Here is a 16,420-nt window from a genome sequence, read left to right as displayed (position 1 = left end):
TTTTTATCCTTGCGACTCTCCTTTTTCTCCACAAAAAATTCTTTCTTCCAAAGATCACTGGAAACATTTTTTTTTCTCATGCACAATCCAAACTCGATTCTTGCGCCAGCTTCAAGAAATCATCCCAACTCATCTCTTGTGATATGTATTCAGTGTTGGAGGGGTTGTAGGGAGCACGGACACGATCAATGTGCTTGATGGTGGTGTTTTCCTCGTCCAGCACCGAGTCCGAGAGATCCAAGGCCGTGGCTTTGAGCAGCGAGGACGACACTCCCTGTCAATGCAAATTCGCAGAGAAAACAAGAACTCGAGTGATTTTTCTTCGCTCAAACTCACCTTATACACAAGCACAACATCATCCTGGGTGTGCACCAAGAGAACTTCTGACCTCTTCTTTCGGCTGTACTCTTCCAATAGATTGCTCCTCTTGTTGCTGCTGCTCATCGCCATGCATCGTGCTCGGGCTGGAACAAAGGAGCAAACTGTCTGCAAGCAATGAGCCACACTCGACATCTGGATAACTTTTGGATTTGTTTGTGAGAACCTCTTGTAGTTTAGAGAAATAGTCCAATTCATGGGTTGTGGTTTTCCTTGCTATGGGAACCAAGAGCAGGATATAGTGCCTGTAATTGTTGAAATTGGAAGGTGTTGTGAATACATTTAGGAGCTTTCACAGTTTGATCAAGCTTGGCTTGGTGTAAGACTTCGATGCACAGTTTCTTCCACTTTTGAGCTCTGACTTTTATGTATGCCACATGGAAATTCATCACGTCTTTTTTTCTCCTTCGTGTTCTTCCAGGCTTCTAAGCAATGGTTTCTTGTCAGGTGATTGCTTTGAGATCCCTGACAACAAAAAGCTTGCAACAGTGTCTCTCGTCTATTAAACTTGTAAGTGCTAAATGCAATCTAGAAGAAAGCAGCATCTTCCCACAGATTCTTGTGCTTTTCAAGCATGAGTCCAACCAACGCATTCATGTTTTCCTAAGCCCAAGAAGAGCCTCAAGTCTAAGCATTTGTGGCAAGAAAGAAGTATTTACTTTGAACTCATCATTTGTCAAGTTCTTGAGTTTTGTTTTGACACCTTCCAGGAAAGCTTCTACTCTCCACTCCAAAAGCTTACACTTAGCAAAACACTCATATTCATCCATGCACTATGACGAAATAGATGCTCTACCTTGTGTTTAAATTGTATGGAGATTTAGACACCTTTCATTCACCTATATAAAATGTTAAGGATCCTTGTAGACAATTATAACTTACCATGTCTAAAAAGACATTAAATATCTAAGCTGTTCTATGGTTCTTAACTGGTGAAACATAGTTTTCAAAATTAAGTTGACAGATACACCAATTACAGTATCTAAACTTGGCTCTTCTAGGCCAATCTAACCAAGGGAAAGTCAGATAAAACTCTCTTGACAAGACTTGTCATCTGAGTTAAACAGCAATCAGGTAGTGAGTGTTTAAGTTTTCCTTCCAGTTTGACACATCTCTGCTCTATTAATTCCGATGAAAGAAGTGACTTTGTTTGAGTGATGGTGCATTTCATATTACCTCCTCAAAAATGTCAGTTAAATCTTTTGCTTCACTGGATGTGAGGTTCCTTGCAATGAGACGAATGAAAAGATAAGCCAGAGAAGAAAATAAAGTGCAAACCTGACATAACACTCGCTAGAGATACGAGAGAGTGTCTTTGGAACATGTTTTGCATGTCATCCGGGTAAAGAGAAGACACCGCATCGATGTACTCATTTGCGAGCCTTCTATCATTCGACAGCAACAGTTGACAATAATCATTTGCTTGGCTCATCGAACTCTCAAGGCAGCAGTTCTGTTGATCTCTGAAACATTTTTCCTGGTTGTAGGAAACATAGCCAGTATCAACAAGAACAGCTTGATCACGTGAAACCGATCCTCCTTGCTTGGAACCTTACCATTGTCGTGATTATCCTTCTAAAAGTTCACTCAGCTTCTCATTATAGCCTTCAACACCCACCTCTGAGAAATGCAAAACTTCATTCCGAATATAAGATTGACCTGTGTAGTCACCTCAAATCCAGTGGACACTAAAGTCACAGAATACCAAAATCCGCCTAGTTCCGCGTAGTAAGCTGCCAAAAGAGAAGAACCCTCAGCCAAGAAAGCATATCTGGCTGCCAAAGACGCTACCTGATTCGTTAAGTTCATCAAGGGGGAGGCGCTTAAACAAAGTCAACAAAGTGTTTGCCTCCAAAGAGCAAACTGCGTTGGGACATTTCAAGTTCATCGCCACGTAAGCTTTGGGAGTCTTGAATGCATGGTCAGGTTTAAACCATATCTTCGCCATCGTAGACTGGTTTAGAAGAATAAATTTCTGCATGCTCAAGTGGAGCATCCTACACATATTTATCCTTGATAGAATAGTGGGAACATCAAAATCTGATGGAATATAAGGATTCGGGTGCGGTAAGTGCAGCCGTTCATCTACACTTTCTTGTCATTTCTGCAAATTGTGGAGGGTGAAGCACTCGTTACAGAATGACAATGTTCCTACCTTCAATAAGTTGTCTCGGATTGTTCTCTCTCCGTCGTCAGGTCTTCAAACGCTTTTGAAGAATGGAAAACTCTGTTGAGAAAAAAGAGAAAAAGGCGGCTCACATAAAAACATCCAAGCACCAGTTACCCGACTCGCCCAGGTGTAAGCAGCTCGAGCTCGCGTCTAATTAACTCGGCATTGAATTCACGTCGAAAAGCTGCACCCAATTCTCAGCAGGAAACATCTGAAGAAAGAGAAAGGATGAGAAAAAAAATTTCAAATATATATACTACTAGCCTACATTCTTGCAGAAAGATTCGGAACGTACTTAAATGGCAGGTACTTCTCTTGGTAGTGAAAATTCATCTCAGACGAAATTGTAAGCTGCAAACGTACTACCTTGAATGACATGATTACAACTCGTTTCTCAAGCACAAGTTTAATGTAGCTGAAAACGATGGATATGACACTTTCCACTTGAGTTACACAAAGGAGAACAAAAAAGCTTTAACTTACCATTTCCCATGTCCGTTAACTCAATTTCAAGATGGAAAAAAGAGTAATTCAAGTTTCCACGTTCCTTTCATGCTTGAAGGCTTACCGACCTTTGTAATCCCGAAACTCTGGAATCACTGGCCACTGAAGCTTTCAGTGATGACGAGTCTTGATAGGCACTGCTTTTACGATAATCGACGTTTGGACAACGGTAGGATTTGTTTAACATAACGTCAAACTTACTTGTAGATGTTCTAAGCGGCAGGGTTCTCCAGGAAGATATGGGGCTTTGCAAGCTCCTGTTTTCAATGAGACCGAAGATCTCTTTTACCATGCTCGGCCAGGCTCTCTGTGTAGAAAGGCATTGAAGCTCACAGAATGAATTGTGATGTTGCGACTTTGCACATAAAGAGCAAGGCACATGAGGTTTACGAGTAATGATGGCTCCCTCTCTAGTATCAATGCCTTTCTCTCTCGCCTTGTTCAACAACGTGTCCAGGCTTACGACAAAAAGGTAAAAACAAAAACGATGTTACCAGTTCCGAATTTGTGCCAAGGATGGTCACGAGAGCTAAGATGTAGGAAGAGCTGCAAAATGCTTTATTTCGTTAAAGTGGGATTTTTCATTATCCCACTTATGGTGTGTGGCCACATGCCATTTTTATAACAACAATAAAAAATTGAAGTTTTAACTTTATAATTTATAAATTAAAAATTTTTTATATGATTTTGTGTTATAATATTGTGAAATATAAAAAAATAAATTAAAAAACTGATAGAAATATTAATAAATATTAATTAAGTACTAGGAAATGGCATGTGGACACATGCTAATTAATGTCCCACTTTACTGAATAAATCCCACTTTAACGAAATAAAGCATCAAAAGAAAATTAAAAAACAGTGGCATATACATGGCTTCAATCAAGGTTCCCGAATAAGGCTTCTAGAGTCTGTGGATTGTCGCAGAGATGAAGAGATTATAGGCCAACACTGCAGATAGGACTCACCTTAGTCCACTGCATTGATTTCCCTCAACGTTGCACCTTTGGACATCAAGGATGGATGAAAAACTGTGTGCAAAGTGATCAACATTTACGTCGAAGTGAACGTTGGTATTTTCATTGCTCGTGCATGCATTTGTCTGTCCACCATGCTGAAAGAACAAAATAGGAAACGAAACACGAGATGAAACCAGAGAATCATACCGCAACGAGATACTTTGCAAAATCTCATTCCAAGGGATATTTCTCGCTGGAAAAGAAGAGCATGTGTTCTACAGAGAGGCTCAAAACAAACATTGGCAAAACGATTACAAGGAAAGACCCACCCAACAAATGCGCCAGTCCAGGAATATCATCTGGTCGCCCAACTTCCACATCCATTAGCAGCCGACATCGAAAAGCACAAAGACGAACGAGAAAGAAGCTAGAATTTACCTTGGATGGAGCTTGCTGCTGAGAAGCAAGCTCTTGTACTGGCGATCATCGATTTCGGGCCTTGAAAATCTCTCATTTGACGACCTCTTCCGGAGCGGCCGGGAACTAAGAAAGCCTGGTCCGTCTATAGCCATCTGGAACTATAAGTGACTAGAGTCAACGAACATTCGCCAGCATCATTGACTGATCATAAACTAGGGAGAATTGCATAAACAGTCTTTGGGGTGCTTGGGAACTTCCGTGATTGCCAACACCGTGATCTCCATCTTCTTCCTCTCAGTGACTGCGAGGACATCGTCTACCTTGAACTCTCCAGTGAAGACATACAAGGGATCGATCGCTTCCAATTTCTTGATACCTGAATAGTAAAGGATCAATCATCACAAAAGAAGAGAGAGGCTGTGTACCTGAGACGTTGTGGTAGATCTCAGCGATGATTTCGTCTTTGCACTTGTCACAGGTGTCTATCTTGAGCACAACCTTGGCAGCAAGAAGAAATTAAACTTGGGGAGTATTGATGGAGAATTGTGTAGCGTTTACCTTCCAGGCCATTAGAATTCTGGAGAAATTGGAAGAGATATTTCATAAGAATAGGACTCGACAAAATAAAAAGAAAATGTTAGGTCTCTGCTTTGCTGGCTTTTCAAATATTGCGCTTATCATGCATATTTCCATTGCAAACTTCTTGGACTTAGCAGTGGAATCGCAAGGAATAGTACTCAATCAGAAGAGGGAAGAACTTTGTGAAGTCTTCGTTTTACTGAGGCTGGTTTGAATTTGTCGACTAAGGCCAAGTTTGCCACTGGCAATCTCGAGCTGCATTTAAGGCTTGGCAAAATCATTCCTAAGCTCGAGCTCCCAAGGATAGAGTTAAGTTTTGATGTGACTACCAAGCTTCAGGCATTGTCTTGAGCAAGCTCTACACACTTTGTGTTGGACTGAGTCACCGTTGGAAGAACACTGCCCAAGATAGAAGAATTTTAATGAAATTCTGAACTGGCGTTTTAGTAAGGATTTTTCCCAGCCTGGCCCTGACTCTTGGTTGGATGATAAGATCACTTGCTCCATTATCAGCCTCAAACTTGATGTGCCCAGCCTTCCCACATTTTGGTTCTTAGTGCTGTTGCAAGTGAAAGTTTTTTTTTCTTTTTGTCCATTTGGCCAGTGAGTGAGCAGCAAGAGCATTTAGAGAGTTCAATGTGGTGTTTCTTGGATGCTTGTGTAAAGCAGTTTTCTAGTAGCACAAGGGTCCATGATGCGAAAATGTAGATGTTCCAGTTGATTTCCCTTCGTAGCTCATCTAGGAAGACTTAAATTCAAAGGGTAGGAGAGCCATAAGAGCATGAGTTTAGTGAGGTTTTAGAGAATGAAGATTTGGGTCTAGAACAACAATTTTTGGAGCTTATGAGGAAGTTGAGTTCTGAAATGATGCCATTGAGTTTGAAATGTAGAGTTATTATTGAACAACAAAAAATGTAATACACGTTGCTGAAGTTACAACAAATATGATTTGATGCCAATGTTTCAAACCATAATCAGCAAGTAATGCTTACTTTGGTTTTTGGAGGGAACGACAAAATTATGCTTTATACAATTGAAATTCCAACTACATTATATGCTTTATCCAATTGCCAGAGAGTTAAAATGGTGGATTTATTGTTATTGTCATACTAATTGTGCCAAGAATTTCACAAGGTGCTTGTATTGCAATGAGGTTTGCTACACTTTGACTACCTCTCTATCATAAAATACGTTTGATTAATTTTCCAAACAAAGAGCTCTGTTTCAAGTATTTTAGTTTGCTAAACTCATGGAAATATGGTGTGCCAGTTTGTTTATATAGATCTTGATGCATTTTGGGAGTTGCTAATTATTTGTTAATGTAGACAACACTATAAATTTTTCTTAACCATGATAAGGATCTTGATGTTGGATGGGATCCAAATTTGCAAATATATTGCTTCTTATAATGATGTTGTTACATCATTTTCAATAGATAAACACTTATCGGTTCAATTAGAGAAACGATAGAAATAAAACAAGGACTTAGAACTCATCTAGGTTGGAAAACTGTTGAAACTCTTTGTTGTGGTAAATCCAAAGGAGAACCTTTGAAACTTTGAAACCTTGAGCTGCAATGTTGATTTTAAAGTTCATGGGAAAGATTATGAACTATATAGCTTTCTAACTATCTGTAAATAACTTAAATCATAAGTACTAGGTAGTCACTCAATACTTTTTTGGTATTAAAAGCTTTTTTGCCAGATTTAGCATAGCTCATTGACTATCTCTAGACTAGGTAATAACTTTAGATTTTTAAAATATATATGGTCTCAAGCAGAGTCTTCAACAGCCATGGGCCATTTAACAGAAGGCAGAATTATGCATGGCCCAAGTCCAAGTCTGAGTCCTGCACAGGCTAGGTTCATAATTTTAGATCTTTAATATATGGTCTCAAGAAAAGTCTCAGTAGCCAATGTGGAGTTGTCCACAGCCAAGTCCAAGTCTTGCATAGCCTCCACAGCCATCACGGTCAAGGTAGAGTTCTCCATGGGCGAGTTTGAGTTCTAGACGGCCAGAGTCTTCAAGCATAAAGCAGAGTCCTCCATGGGCAAATCCAGGTTTTCACAGCCATGGCCTTCAAGCAGAAGGCAGAGTTTTCCACAGCCAAGTCTGAGTCTTGCATAGCCACAACCATGGGGGAGTTCTCCATGGCTAAGTCTGAGGCGTTTAAGGCCTACAAGCATAAGAAGGTGGTCTTAGCTTCTTCAATATGTTCTTTTGGTTCTCTTTATTTTATTCCCTGTTTGACTCTTCCACTTCAAGACATTTATGACGCATTAGATTATTTGCCACCTCTGCCATACAAACAAACGACTTAAGGAGATAACCAATCTGCAAAACTTCACTACAACGGCCACTAATGCAGAGAAGTGAGAGCTCCTCAAGCAATAGAAATTGGCGATGATAGCCATGGGTGTTCTCACAGTGAAGGAGATGTATGCAGGTTTGAGAAATTTCATTGTGACTATAAACAAAAAAAAAAAAAAGAGAGAGTTTAAAGGTGTAAAAAAAAACACGATGAACCCATTGAATTGGTTGCCAATTAGGCAAAAAAAAAAATCTGAAATAAAAAGACAATGATCAACAAAAAAACCATAAGAATACCTTTATGAAAGATCATATAAAAAACCTAAAAAAAACACCCTTGTCAAAATTCATAAATAAAACTGCACCTGTTCTAGAAAAACTGGAATGTAAAGGTCATCTGATTCATACTTCATTGTTTTTTTGAGACTTCCTTCAACCAACAGCAACGAAGATCGCAGAAGTTCTAGATCTCCAGGATGATTTTGAGCGAGAATATGGAACCAAACGGGGGAATATTGCTATTTCCACCACTGAACACGCAGGCCTCAACATTTCGGAGCACATGGGAGGTGAAAATCTGATTCAAGAGGATGTATGTAACTAGATTAGATTTATTACTAGAATAACAAATAATTAAAAATTACAACTCAAATTAACAACAAATACTAAAATTTTATTGAAGGCTTACGGGTTCTCAAGACTCTCAGAAACATGAGAATGCAGGTATATAAGTTTTACTCTGACATGCAGAGAACGCCCCGGACCTTGGTAATGGACAGACGGGTTGCGGTTTCAGCGATCTTGGCCCGATCTTGGATTCTATGTGGAGGATCAGAACAAAAGAATGATTGACAAGCTTTCAAGAGTTTGATCCGCAGAAGCTCGTTCTCCGAGTAAAAAGAAAATGGTTCCATGACGATGCTGCGAACAATGGAATCTTCCAAGGAGCCTGTTACACGTCACAGGAGATGCCAAAGAACCTGTTCGCGGGGGCCACAAAACTCCAATTTATGTCTTGGGTATGTGGGCATACGGAAAACATGAAGTGAGAGGACTCATCGCAACAAAAAATGGTGAAGTCGAACTGAGAACGAGTGAAGAGAAGTGGCGGAAGCATGGTTGGAGGCTGGAGCTATAGACGCAGCCGCTAATCTACCAAAGGAATCTGATTGCTGTTTCTAGATTTCGTCGAGGTATTTTGTTTTCCTAGATTCTCATCAACAATGCTGGCAGGATTATGAAACTACTGAGAACTTGTGATGGACAAAACTCCAGAATTTTTTTTCTTTCGATGGTACTTTCTCCCTGATAGGTGGCTCATTATATGTCCACTTGGTAAATTGTCCAGGTGGACTTTTGAGCAGGAGGGTGGTTCATGCGCAAATCTTGCAAGGGCTTTGCTGGCGGCGTGGCACTACCGGAGAATTTGATGGTGGAGATGTATGGGAAATGCTGAAGCGTTGCGCAAGAATGTTTTCAGCTGGAGCATCATGATCTCGGCATATGCCCAGAATGGGCATTTTTGAGAGGCATTGCAACTCTTCCAGGCCATGGATTTGGAAGGCATGCAGCCCAATTTCTTCAGCTTCAGCAGCGTTTTCGTGGCCTGCTCCGAGGTTCCATTGCAGGCATTAGTTTGCGCAATGTTCTCTCGCTGCTGGTGGATTGATGCCAGGGCGATTTTTGCAGAGTGATATGGGGTGGAGAGAAATCTCAGCTCTTGAGGTAGACATGCTTTAAGAAAAAACTGGGGTGGGCACGGTTGGCCGAGGAGTGAAGGGGCTGTGACAGCATTAGACTTCCTGTCCATGCTCCTGGGAGCTCAATTAAAATCTCCACTAGGTCTGTCAAATGCAACTCTCCGCTGGAGATGATGGAAACTTTTGCAACGGGATTGCGACTTGGGCATCAATGCTCCTACAGCGCGTGGCCATCACCAAGGACACTGTAGCATCCCTCTTGTCAGATCTTATAACGCAAGCCTACTATTACTTCCACATTTCTCCATTTTCTGCTTGCAAGCAAGATACTAGGTGGCTGTAATGCTCAATCATTTGTAGTCTGCCGGTGGCCAGCTCTTAGAATGTATAAAAACATGATGTATCAACAAACCACAAATCTCTTGTGTGAGTGAAACAAAACTGATTGCTTTGTTTGTAATCCCTAACTTGCATACTTTCTTCTATCGGGAAAACACAAAGGGAGTGTATCCCAGATCGAGTCTATCGAGTTTGAGAGAAGAACCGGATCCTCCAATGCCATCTCCACAGCACACTGCCACCTAAAAATCACACTAAAAGTCCATGTCCCTTGTTATAGAAACTAATCAAAGAGCTTGCCTTCTGCTCGGGGAGTGGATTGACTTTGCAGTCTACAAATCTGCAGTTTCTGAGAGGATGCTCTTCCTTGCAAACACGCTCGAATGTGTTCTTTAGGGTTGAAAGAGAGTAGGGTGCTGGATGGGGTAATACGAACATCCGGCACTTCGTGTACAATCGTTCCACCCGGTCGGAAGTCTTTTGTGCGGCGTCTCACGCGTGTCGGCGTCCTGGCTACAGGCGCCCAGCCTCTACCAAACACTCAAGGATTGTTCCACTCTAGGCCCATTTGTCTGAATGGTAAGCTCTTTTTTTCTTCAAATGAAGCCCACCGTTACTTCAGGAGTCCCCGTGTGTGAGGAGGGGAAACGGCTGGTCAGATCTGCCGCTCGACATTTTCTACAAGATCTTCGAGCTGAGCTGCAACGGGAGCTTCAAGCGGAGCTTGGTGCCGTTCCTGGCATTGTCTGGAGTTTGTAAGTCGTGGAGGAGCAACACTTCGAGGCGCTGCTTTCAGCGACTTAACATCTTCTGGCCGCTTCCTGGGCTAGAAGCAAAGCTCTGCAGCAAGCACAAGCGAGAGCTCTTGCACTGCGACTGCATCCAAGCATCCATCTCCGCGCTGATATCTCGTCTCCAAGAGGTCCACACTCTCAAGCTCCACAGCGTCCACAAGGCATTGCAAGCTTCCAAGCTAACAGACTCCGCCTGGATCAACATGGCAAGCTCGCTGCGAGAGTTGGACATCGGCGCCGGTCCCGTGAACTTCCAAGTCTTGGAGCGCATCTCCAGCTGCATCAACCTCGAATCACTCAAGATCAGGTGCTTGGCACCGGAAAGTGACGAGTTTACTTCCGAGGCTCGCGGCGTTGTCTTAAGCAAGCTCCACACGCTGGCGATGGGCGTGAGCTACACGGCGGCACCGCGGATGCAGCACAAAGGGTTGGAAAAGTTTCTGGAGCTCTGCCCAAAGCTCGAAATCATCAAGCTTGTCGTGGAAGGCCGCCACAGCGCCTTCATCCTCGAGGTTCCTGCGAGCTTGCGAAACTTTGTTCTTCATGTCCGAGCAGATCTGACGAGCAAGGTGGTGGTGGTGGCGCCGGGGATAGCAAAACTTGAGGCCATGGACACGCGAAAGGTGGTGGTAGACTCGGCAGCTTGTCTCAAGCGGGTGGTGCTGTGGCCGAATATCATGCTTCAGCTAGGAAACAATTGCTCTACGCAAGTGGAGCTGGCTCTACGCGGACTTCACTGGGAGTGGTATCGACTTCGCGAAATTCCCAGCGGAGTCAAGAGGATTTGTTTGGGTGATGACTTTGGTCAGACTTTCTCGAAGTCCGGGAAGCTCGAGTTCTACAGCCTCTTCTCGACAATGTTCCCCGGAGGCTCTGTGGAGGAGCTGGAGCTCACGACTGGTGTCCTTTCGAGGGTGAGTTTTCCAGCACTGGTGCATTGGATTGGTGCTAAGAAGGTTAACCACCAGCACCTTGCAGGTGTGGTATGACGAAGAGCGGCGTCTCTCAGTACAGCCTTCGACCTGGACGATAAAACACGTGTTCCTGGTGGTGGCGGAGGATGATATCAAGGCCATTGCAAAAACGGCCAGCAATCTCGTCTACTCGTGTGGCGTCCAATGCGTTTCGATGATATCTCCCCGTGACAACCGAGAAGTTTGGAGGTGGCAGCGTACGAATGTGCCAGATCCTACAAGTTTTGAGAGTTTGCTGCTGGGAGAATCCACCAGATCCTAGAAACTTTGACAGGAAAGCTCCAATGTCAAATATTGCGCCACGTCGACCCTAATCCCAACGGCCAAAATCCCACATTGTAACATAATCGCATGCTGGCTAAATTAGTGGCAAAGCATGCCCCAGCACAGCACTTTGGACCAAAGTTTTCCTTGCATTATTCAAAGTGAAAGCTTTGCACTTGGTCTCTTGTGGTTTAAAAGTAAAAGCCTTATTGCCAGCATTAGTGTGTTGCCTCTTGAATTTCATATACATTCCCTTGGAATCTAGATTTGGACCAAGTTGCCTCTTGAATTTCATATGGCATCTAGATTTAGACCAATAGCAAAAGCACTAGCTCTTGCAGAATAACTTGTCCCTTTTTCTCCAGATCTGATTGTGATATTGATCTCCTCGGCAGCTTGAATTGCTTTCTTATCTGATCCTTGCTGACTATGACTATTCTCGACATGTTCTGCTGCATGTATTTGTATTCAAGGGTGAGGCTATGTTAACAAATGTGGATATAGGCATATCCTTTGCTCCCATTTTGATCAAACGACTTCTATGATCCAAGACCTGATTGATAAGCTTTTGAACACCTTTGCCAGGAAGCATATGCAGCAATTCTCAAGCTTTGTGACTTCATTAAATTGGGTTGGCCAATTTGTCTTTATGTACTATATAGTACTTCAGGGCATGAAAAACACAAAGTTGATCCTTGAGGGATAGGATTTTCATCAACACCCTAAGTTGTTGCATTAGCTTGAATGTAGATTTCAAAAACCTTTTTCTTTTTGAGTAAAGCTCATAGCATACAAAAATAATAACAAATTTTCAAAAAGAATAGACTAGACAAAAAAGACTTAAAGAAAAATGTGACTATGGAAAAAAAACGAAGAAATAAACACTATTAAAGAATAGCCAAGAGATGACGATGATCCCTAGACCAAAAAGTATGTTGTTTTAAAGCAAAAAACTTCTAAATTTGTGATATGGAGCTTGGAGCCTAGAGGCATCACAGTTTTCTACCAACTATCTTAGATCAAGGCTAGTTTAATAGTAGTTCAAATGCAGAGAACAAGGGGAGCAAGAAACCATCAACAGGTTTGATGGATCGTGAGCTTTTGATGCTCAGTTGTAAAACACGAATGGTTTCTTAAGCAATTCTATATCTATGTGCCACATTTTTTGCTATACAGCCTTTTTAGGGAGGAATGTAAAGGTCATTCGGTTCATACCTCACTGTTTTTTGGCCTTCGCGACTTCATTCAACCAACAGCAACGAAGACCGCACAAGTGCTAGATCTCCAGGACGATTTTGAGCGAGAATCTGGAACAAAACGGGAGAAGATCTCTCTCCCTGCTATTTCCACCACCACTGAACACGCAAGCCTCAACGTGGCGGAGCACATGGGAGGTGAAAATCTGATTCAACAGGATGATCCAGGCTTACAGGGTTCTCAAGAAATATATGTAAGTTTATAAAAATGTCATGAAGAAATGCAGAGAACGCCCCGGACCTTGGTGATGGACAGAAGGTGCGGTTTCAGCGATCTTGGCCGAGAACAAAAGAACCATTGAGAAGCTTTCAAGAGTTTGATCCGCAGAAGCTCGTTCTCCGAGTAAAAAGAAATTGGTTCCATGACGATGTTGCGAACAATGGAATCTTCCAAGGAGCCTGTTACACGTCACAGGAGATGCCAAAGAACCGGTTCGCGGGGGCACAAAACTCCAGTTTATGTCTTGCATATGGAAAACTTGAAGTGAGGGTGAAGTCGGACAAGGACTCGTTTGCAGGTAAGTTTTCTTTTTGTGTATTTTAATTTCACCGAGTGAATTCTCTTTTCCAGAGTTCCAATTGATGGGGAAAAAATTGACCGTGCGCAATTGAAGAAAATAATAAGGCACGCTTTAAAAAGCCCGGACAGTGACTATCTTGTGGGGAACTTGTTTGTCTCCCCAGAGGTAAGGTGTTCTTTTCCCACAATTCTTGATCTTATGTATGTGAGTGGTTTGAGTTGCCTATTCCCGAAGTGGAAGATGCTTTTACGAGGGATTGCTGAGAGTAGTGATGGGGGATGGTGTTACCCGCTAGGATGCCTGCCCCTCCCTTCAAATAAGTTTCTCCTACTTGTTTTCTTTCTTCGCGAATGGACGCCAACTTCTTTCTCCTTTTCATTGGTTTTGCAGGTCGTAGCTCTCGAGAATGCAAGATATGGTGCAGGGCTGGTACTGGTGGCACCATGAGATAACGAGTGAAGAGAAGTGGTGGAAGCATGCTTGGAGGCTGGAGCTATGGACGCAGCCGTGTGTCCAGTTGATCTAGCAAAGGAATCTGATTGCTGTTTCTAGATTTGGTCGGGGTATTTTATTCTCACCAACAATGCTGGCAGGATTATGAAACTACTGGGAACTTGTGATCGTTTTTCTCCCTGATTAACGTGATCTCATTTCAGGTGGCTCAGTATATTAAATTGCCATGCGTTGAGCAGTCCACTTGGTCAATTGTCCGGGTGGACAGGCCTTCTTTTGAGGCGCGCAGGATGGTGGTTCATGAGCAAATCTTGCAAGGGCTTTGCCGGCGGCGTGGTCCTACTGGAGAATTTGGTGGTCAAGATGTATGGGAAATGCCGGAGCGTGGTGGAAGCGCGGCAAGTTTTTGATGCTTTGGGGCGCAAGAATGTTTTCAGCCGGAGCATCATCATCTCGGCATATGCCCAGAACGGGCATTTTCCAGAGGGATTGCAAGATGCTCCATTGCAGCCGCGCGCCATTCATTCCGGGATCGTTGGCGCTTAGTTTGTAGCGACTGTCGCAGTCGCATGCGCAATGTTCTCTCACTGCGACGGCTGCTGGATTGATGCCAGGGCGATATTTGCATCGTTTCGTGGAATACTGTCATATCCGGAGCGATACGGGGTGGAGAGAAATCTCAAGCTCTGCAGCTCTTGAGGTAGACATGCTTTACAGCGTTAGAGTTCCTGTCCATGTGGTGCTCCTGGGAGCTCGATTAAAATCTCCACTAGGTCTGTAAAGTCAGCTCCACCGATGCTGGAAACTTTTGCAACGGGATTGCACTTGGGCATCAATGCTCCTATGGCACGTAGCCATCACCAAGTACACTGTAGCATACCTCTTGTCAGATTCTACAATGCAAGACTACTGCTTGCAAGCAAAATAGCTTAATTACCTTCGACGACTGGAAAGGCCTCACCATTGCTTCAAGATAGATTCCTCCAGGCTATAATGTCTACAAGGGAGCTCTAGTGCTCAATCATCCATAGTCTGAGATTACTGGCCCAGTGTGATTGCAAGCTCTTAGAATGCATAGGTAATACTAACATCCGGAAGTTCGCGTACAATCGTTTCACCCGGTCGTAGAGGTAGGCAGCAAAAAGGAAGTCTTTTGTGCAGCGTCTCACGCGTGTCGGCTCTGCGAAATTCCCAGCGGAGTCAAGAGGATTTGTTTGGGTGATGACTTTGGTAAGGCCTTCTTGCCGTCCGGGAACGTCGAGTTCTATGACCTCTTCTCTAGAATGTTTCCTGGAGGCTCTGTGGAGGAGCTGGAGGCTGGAGCTTACGACTGGTTTCCTTTCGAGAGTGAGTTTCCAGCAGTCGTGCATTGCATTGGTGCTAAGAAGGTAGCAACTTGCAGGTGTGGTATTACGAAAAGCGGCGTCTCTCTTCGACCCGGACGATAAAACACGTTTTCCTGGTGGTGGCGGAGGATGATATCAAGGCCATCGCAAAAGCGGCGAGCAATCTCGTCTACTCGTGTGACGTCCAATGCGTTTCGACGATATCTCCCCGTGACAAGCGAGAAGTTTGGAGGTGGCAGCGTACGAATTTGCCAGATCCTACAAGTTTTGAGAGTTTGCTGCTGGGAGAATCCACCAGATCCTAGAAACTTTGACAGGAAAGCTCCAATGTCAAGATCTTCTCCTGATCATAAATAAACTCCTCCAAAACAATGTATACCTTGAGAGACCGCCACGTCGGCCCTAATCCCAACGGCCCATGGTAAGAAAACTATTTGAACACCGCTATAAAAGTGCCATTGGATTTGGTTGGATTCGCCTTAACATCGCCGATTAACCACAAAGTAAGAAAAAAATCGGGCACCGCAACCCAACAGATCTTCTCCAATTACTGCTAGCCAGCACGCGATTAGGTCTAGTTTGCCTATCACATCATCCACCTATGATCACATCGACGAGCGTTAGCCAACGATATGCTGACCAGGCGTGCCCCCATTGGCCCAGCACATGCTCGCGCCCCCACGTGTGCATTGTTTTTTCTCGGGATGTATGTATGAGTCGCGCATGTCATGACGGTTTCCATACGGAGCAATGATGGGCTCGCTCTTTCTTCTAAACTTAGCTGGAAAACTACGACAAGATAGCTAGCTGGTTGATCCATTGCCCCTCTCCAGGCCTAGGGGCTCTAGATTTAGCTGGCCCGCTAAAAACACATAGCGGCTGCACGTGCATTATTATCACGTGGGGCTAGACATGCATACGTGTACGTGGGGGATGTTTGGGCCATATGGCGCAAAACATTGATCTTTGTACCGGGTGTCACGTCGGTTAGATTTGGAGAATCGATGGTGTAATCATCCTTGCTTGAGAGATCTATTCTAATAGATCGAAGAACCCTATAGTCTTTCTCTCTGCCAACGAAAGCGTCCCGCGTGCGATCGTGATCGAGATGAAGAAGAAGGCGGCCAAAGTGCAGCGGGATCGTTTGCTAGAAGCGCCGGCTGTTGGGCTGCGGCCGAATCACGGCGTGAAGAAGTTCCGGGGCGTGAGGAGGCGGCCGTGGGGGAAGTTCGCGGCGGAGATCCGTGATCCAAAGACGAAGGAGCGGCGCTGGCTGGGCACGTTTGAGACTGCCGAGGATGCGGCTATGGCATACGATCTGGCGGCGCGGGCGATGCGCGGCGCCGATGCGCGCACCAACTTCGTCTACGCATCGCAGCAAAGCGCGCAGCTCAAAGTTGCGCGGGAATCGCTCAAGATCAAGCTCTACAAGGATCCCAAGCACGTCCGTGAC

The 16,420-nt window shown here is 43.9% G+C and overlaps 2 protein-coding genes across 2 annotated transcripts; one reads left to right on the top strand and one right to left on the bottom strand.

The window, feature by feature from the left end:
- Positions 1-37: 37 nt before the first annotated feature.
- Positions 38-498, bottom strand: LOC9653441. Its single transcript, XM_002978304.2, has 2 exons — positions 337-498; positions 38-274 (listed from the first exon to the last, which is right to left on the bottom strand). Exons 1-2 carry the CDS (start codon positions 448-450, stop codon positions 77-79), a joined length of 312 nt encoding a protein of 103 aa, XP_002978350.1. The 5' UTR covers positions 451-498; the 3' UTR covers positions 38-76.
- Positions 499-8,375: 7,877 nt separating this feature from the next.
- LOC9653661 lies at positions 8,376-11,569 on the top strand. Its single transcript, XM_002978462.2, has 3 exons — positions 8,376-9,938; positions 9,982-11,067; positions 11,132-11,569. Exons 1-3 carry the CDS (start codon positions 9,936-9,938, stop codon positions 11,387-11,389), a joined length of 1,347 nt encoding a protein of 448 aa, XP_002978508.1. The 5' UTR covers positions 8,376-9,935; the 3' UTR covers positions 11,390-11,569.
- Positions 11,570-16,420: the final 4,851 nt, after the last annotated feature.

The sequence above is a fragment of the Selaginella moellendorffii genome, unplaced genomic scaffold (assembly GCF_000143415.4).
Source record: "Selaginella moellendorffii unplaced genomic scaffold, v1.0 SELMOscaffold_37, whole genome shotgun sequence".
In the NCBI taxonomy this organism is placed as follows: domain Eukaryota; kingdom Viridiplantae; phylum Streptophyta; class Lycopodiopsida; order Selaginellales; family Selaginellaceae; genus Selaginella; species Selaginella moellendorffii.
The sequence above is the reverse complement of the archived record's forward strand: the minus strand, read 5'-3'. Positions and strand labels throughout refer to the sequence as shown.

What these genes read in the sequence shown, in the direction of transcription:
- LOC9653441 (XM_002978304.2), bottom strand. Translation starts at nt 450, where the DNA reads ATGGCGATGAGCAGCAGCAACAAGAGGAGCAATCTATTGGAAGAGTAC. An exon ending in ATGTTGTGCTTGTGTATAAG is followed by an intron (nt 275 to 336) that starts GTGAGTTTGAGC and finishes TTGCATTGACAG; the next exon opens with GGAGTGTCGTCCTCGCTGCT.
- LOC9653661 (XM_002978462.2), top strand. An exon ending in CGACTGGTGTCCTTTCGAGG is followed by an intron (nt 11,068 to 11,131) that starts GTGAGTTTTCCA and finishes AGCACCTTGCAG; the next exon opens with GTGTGGTATGACGAAGAGCG.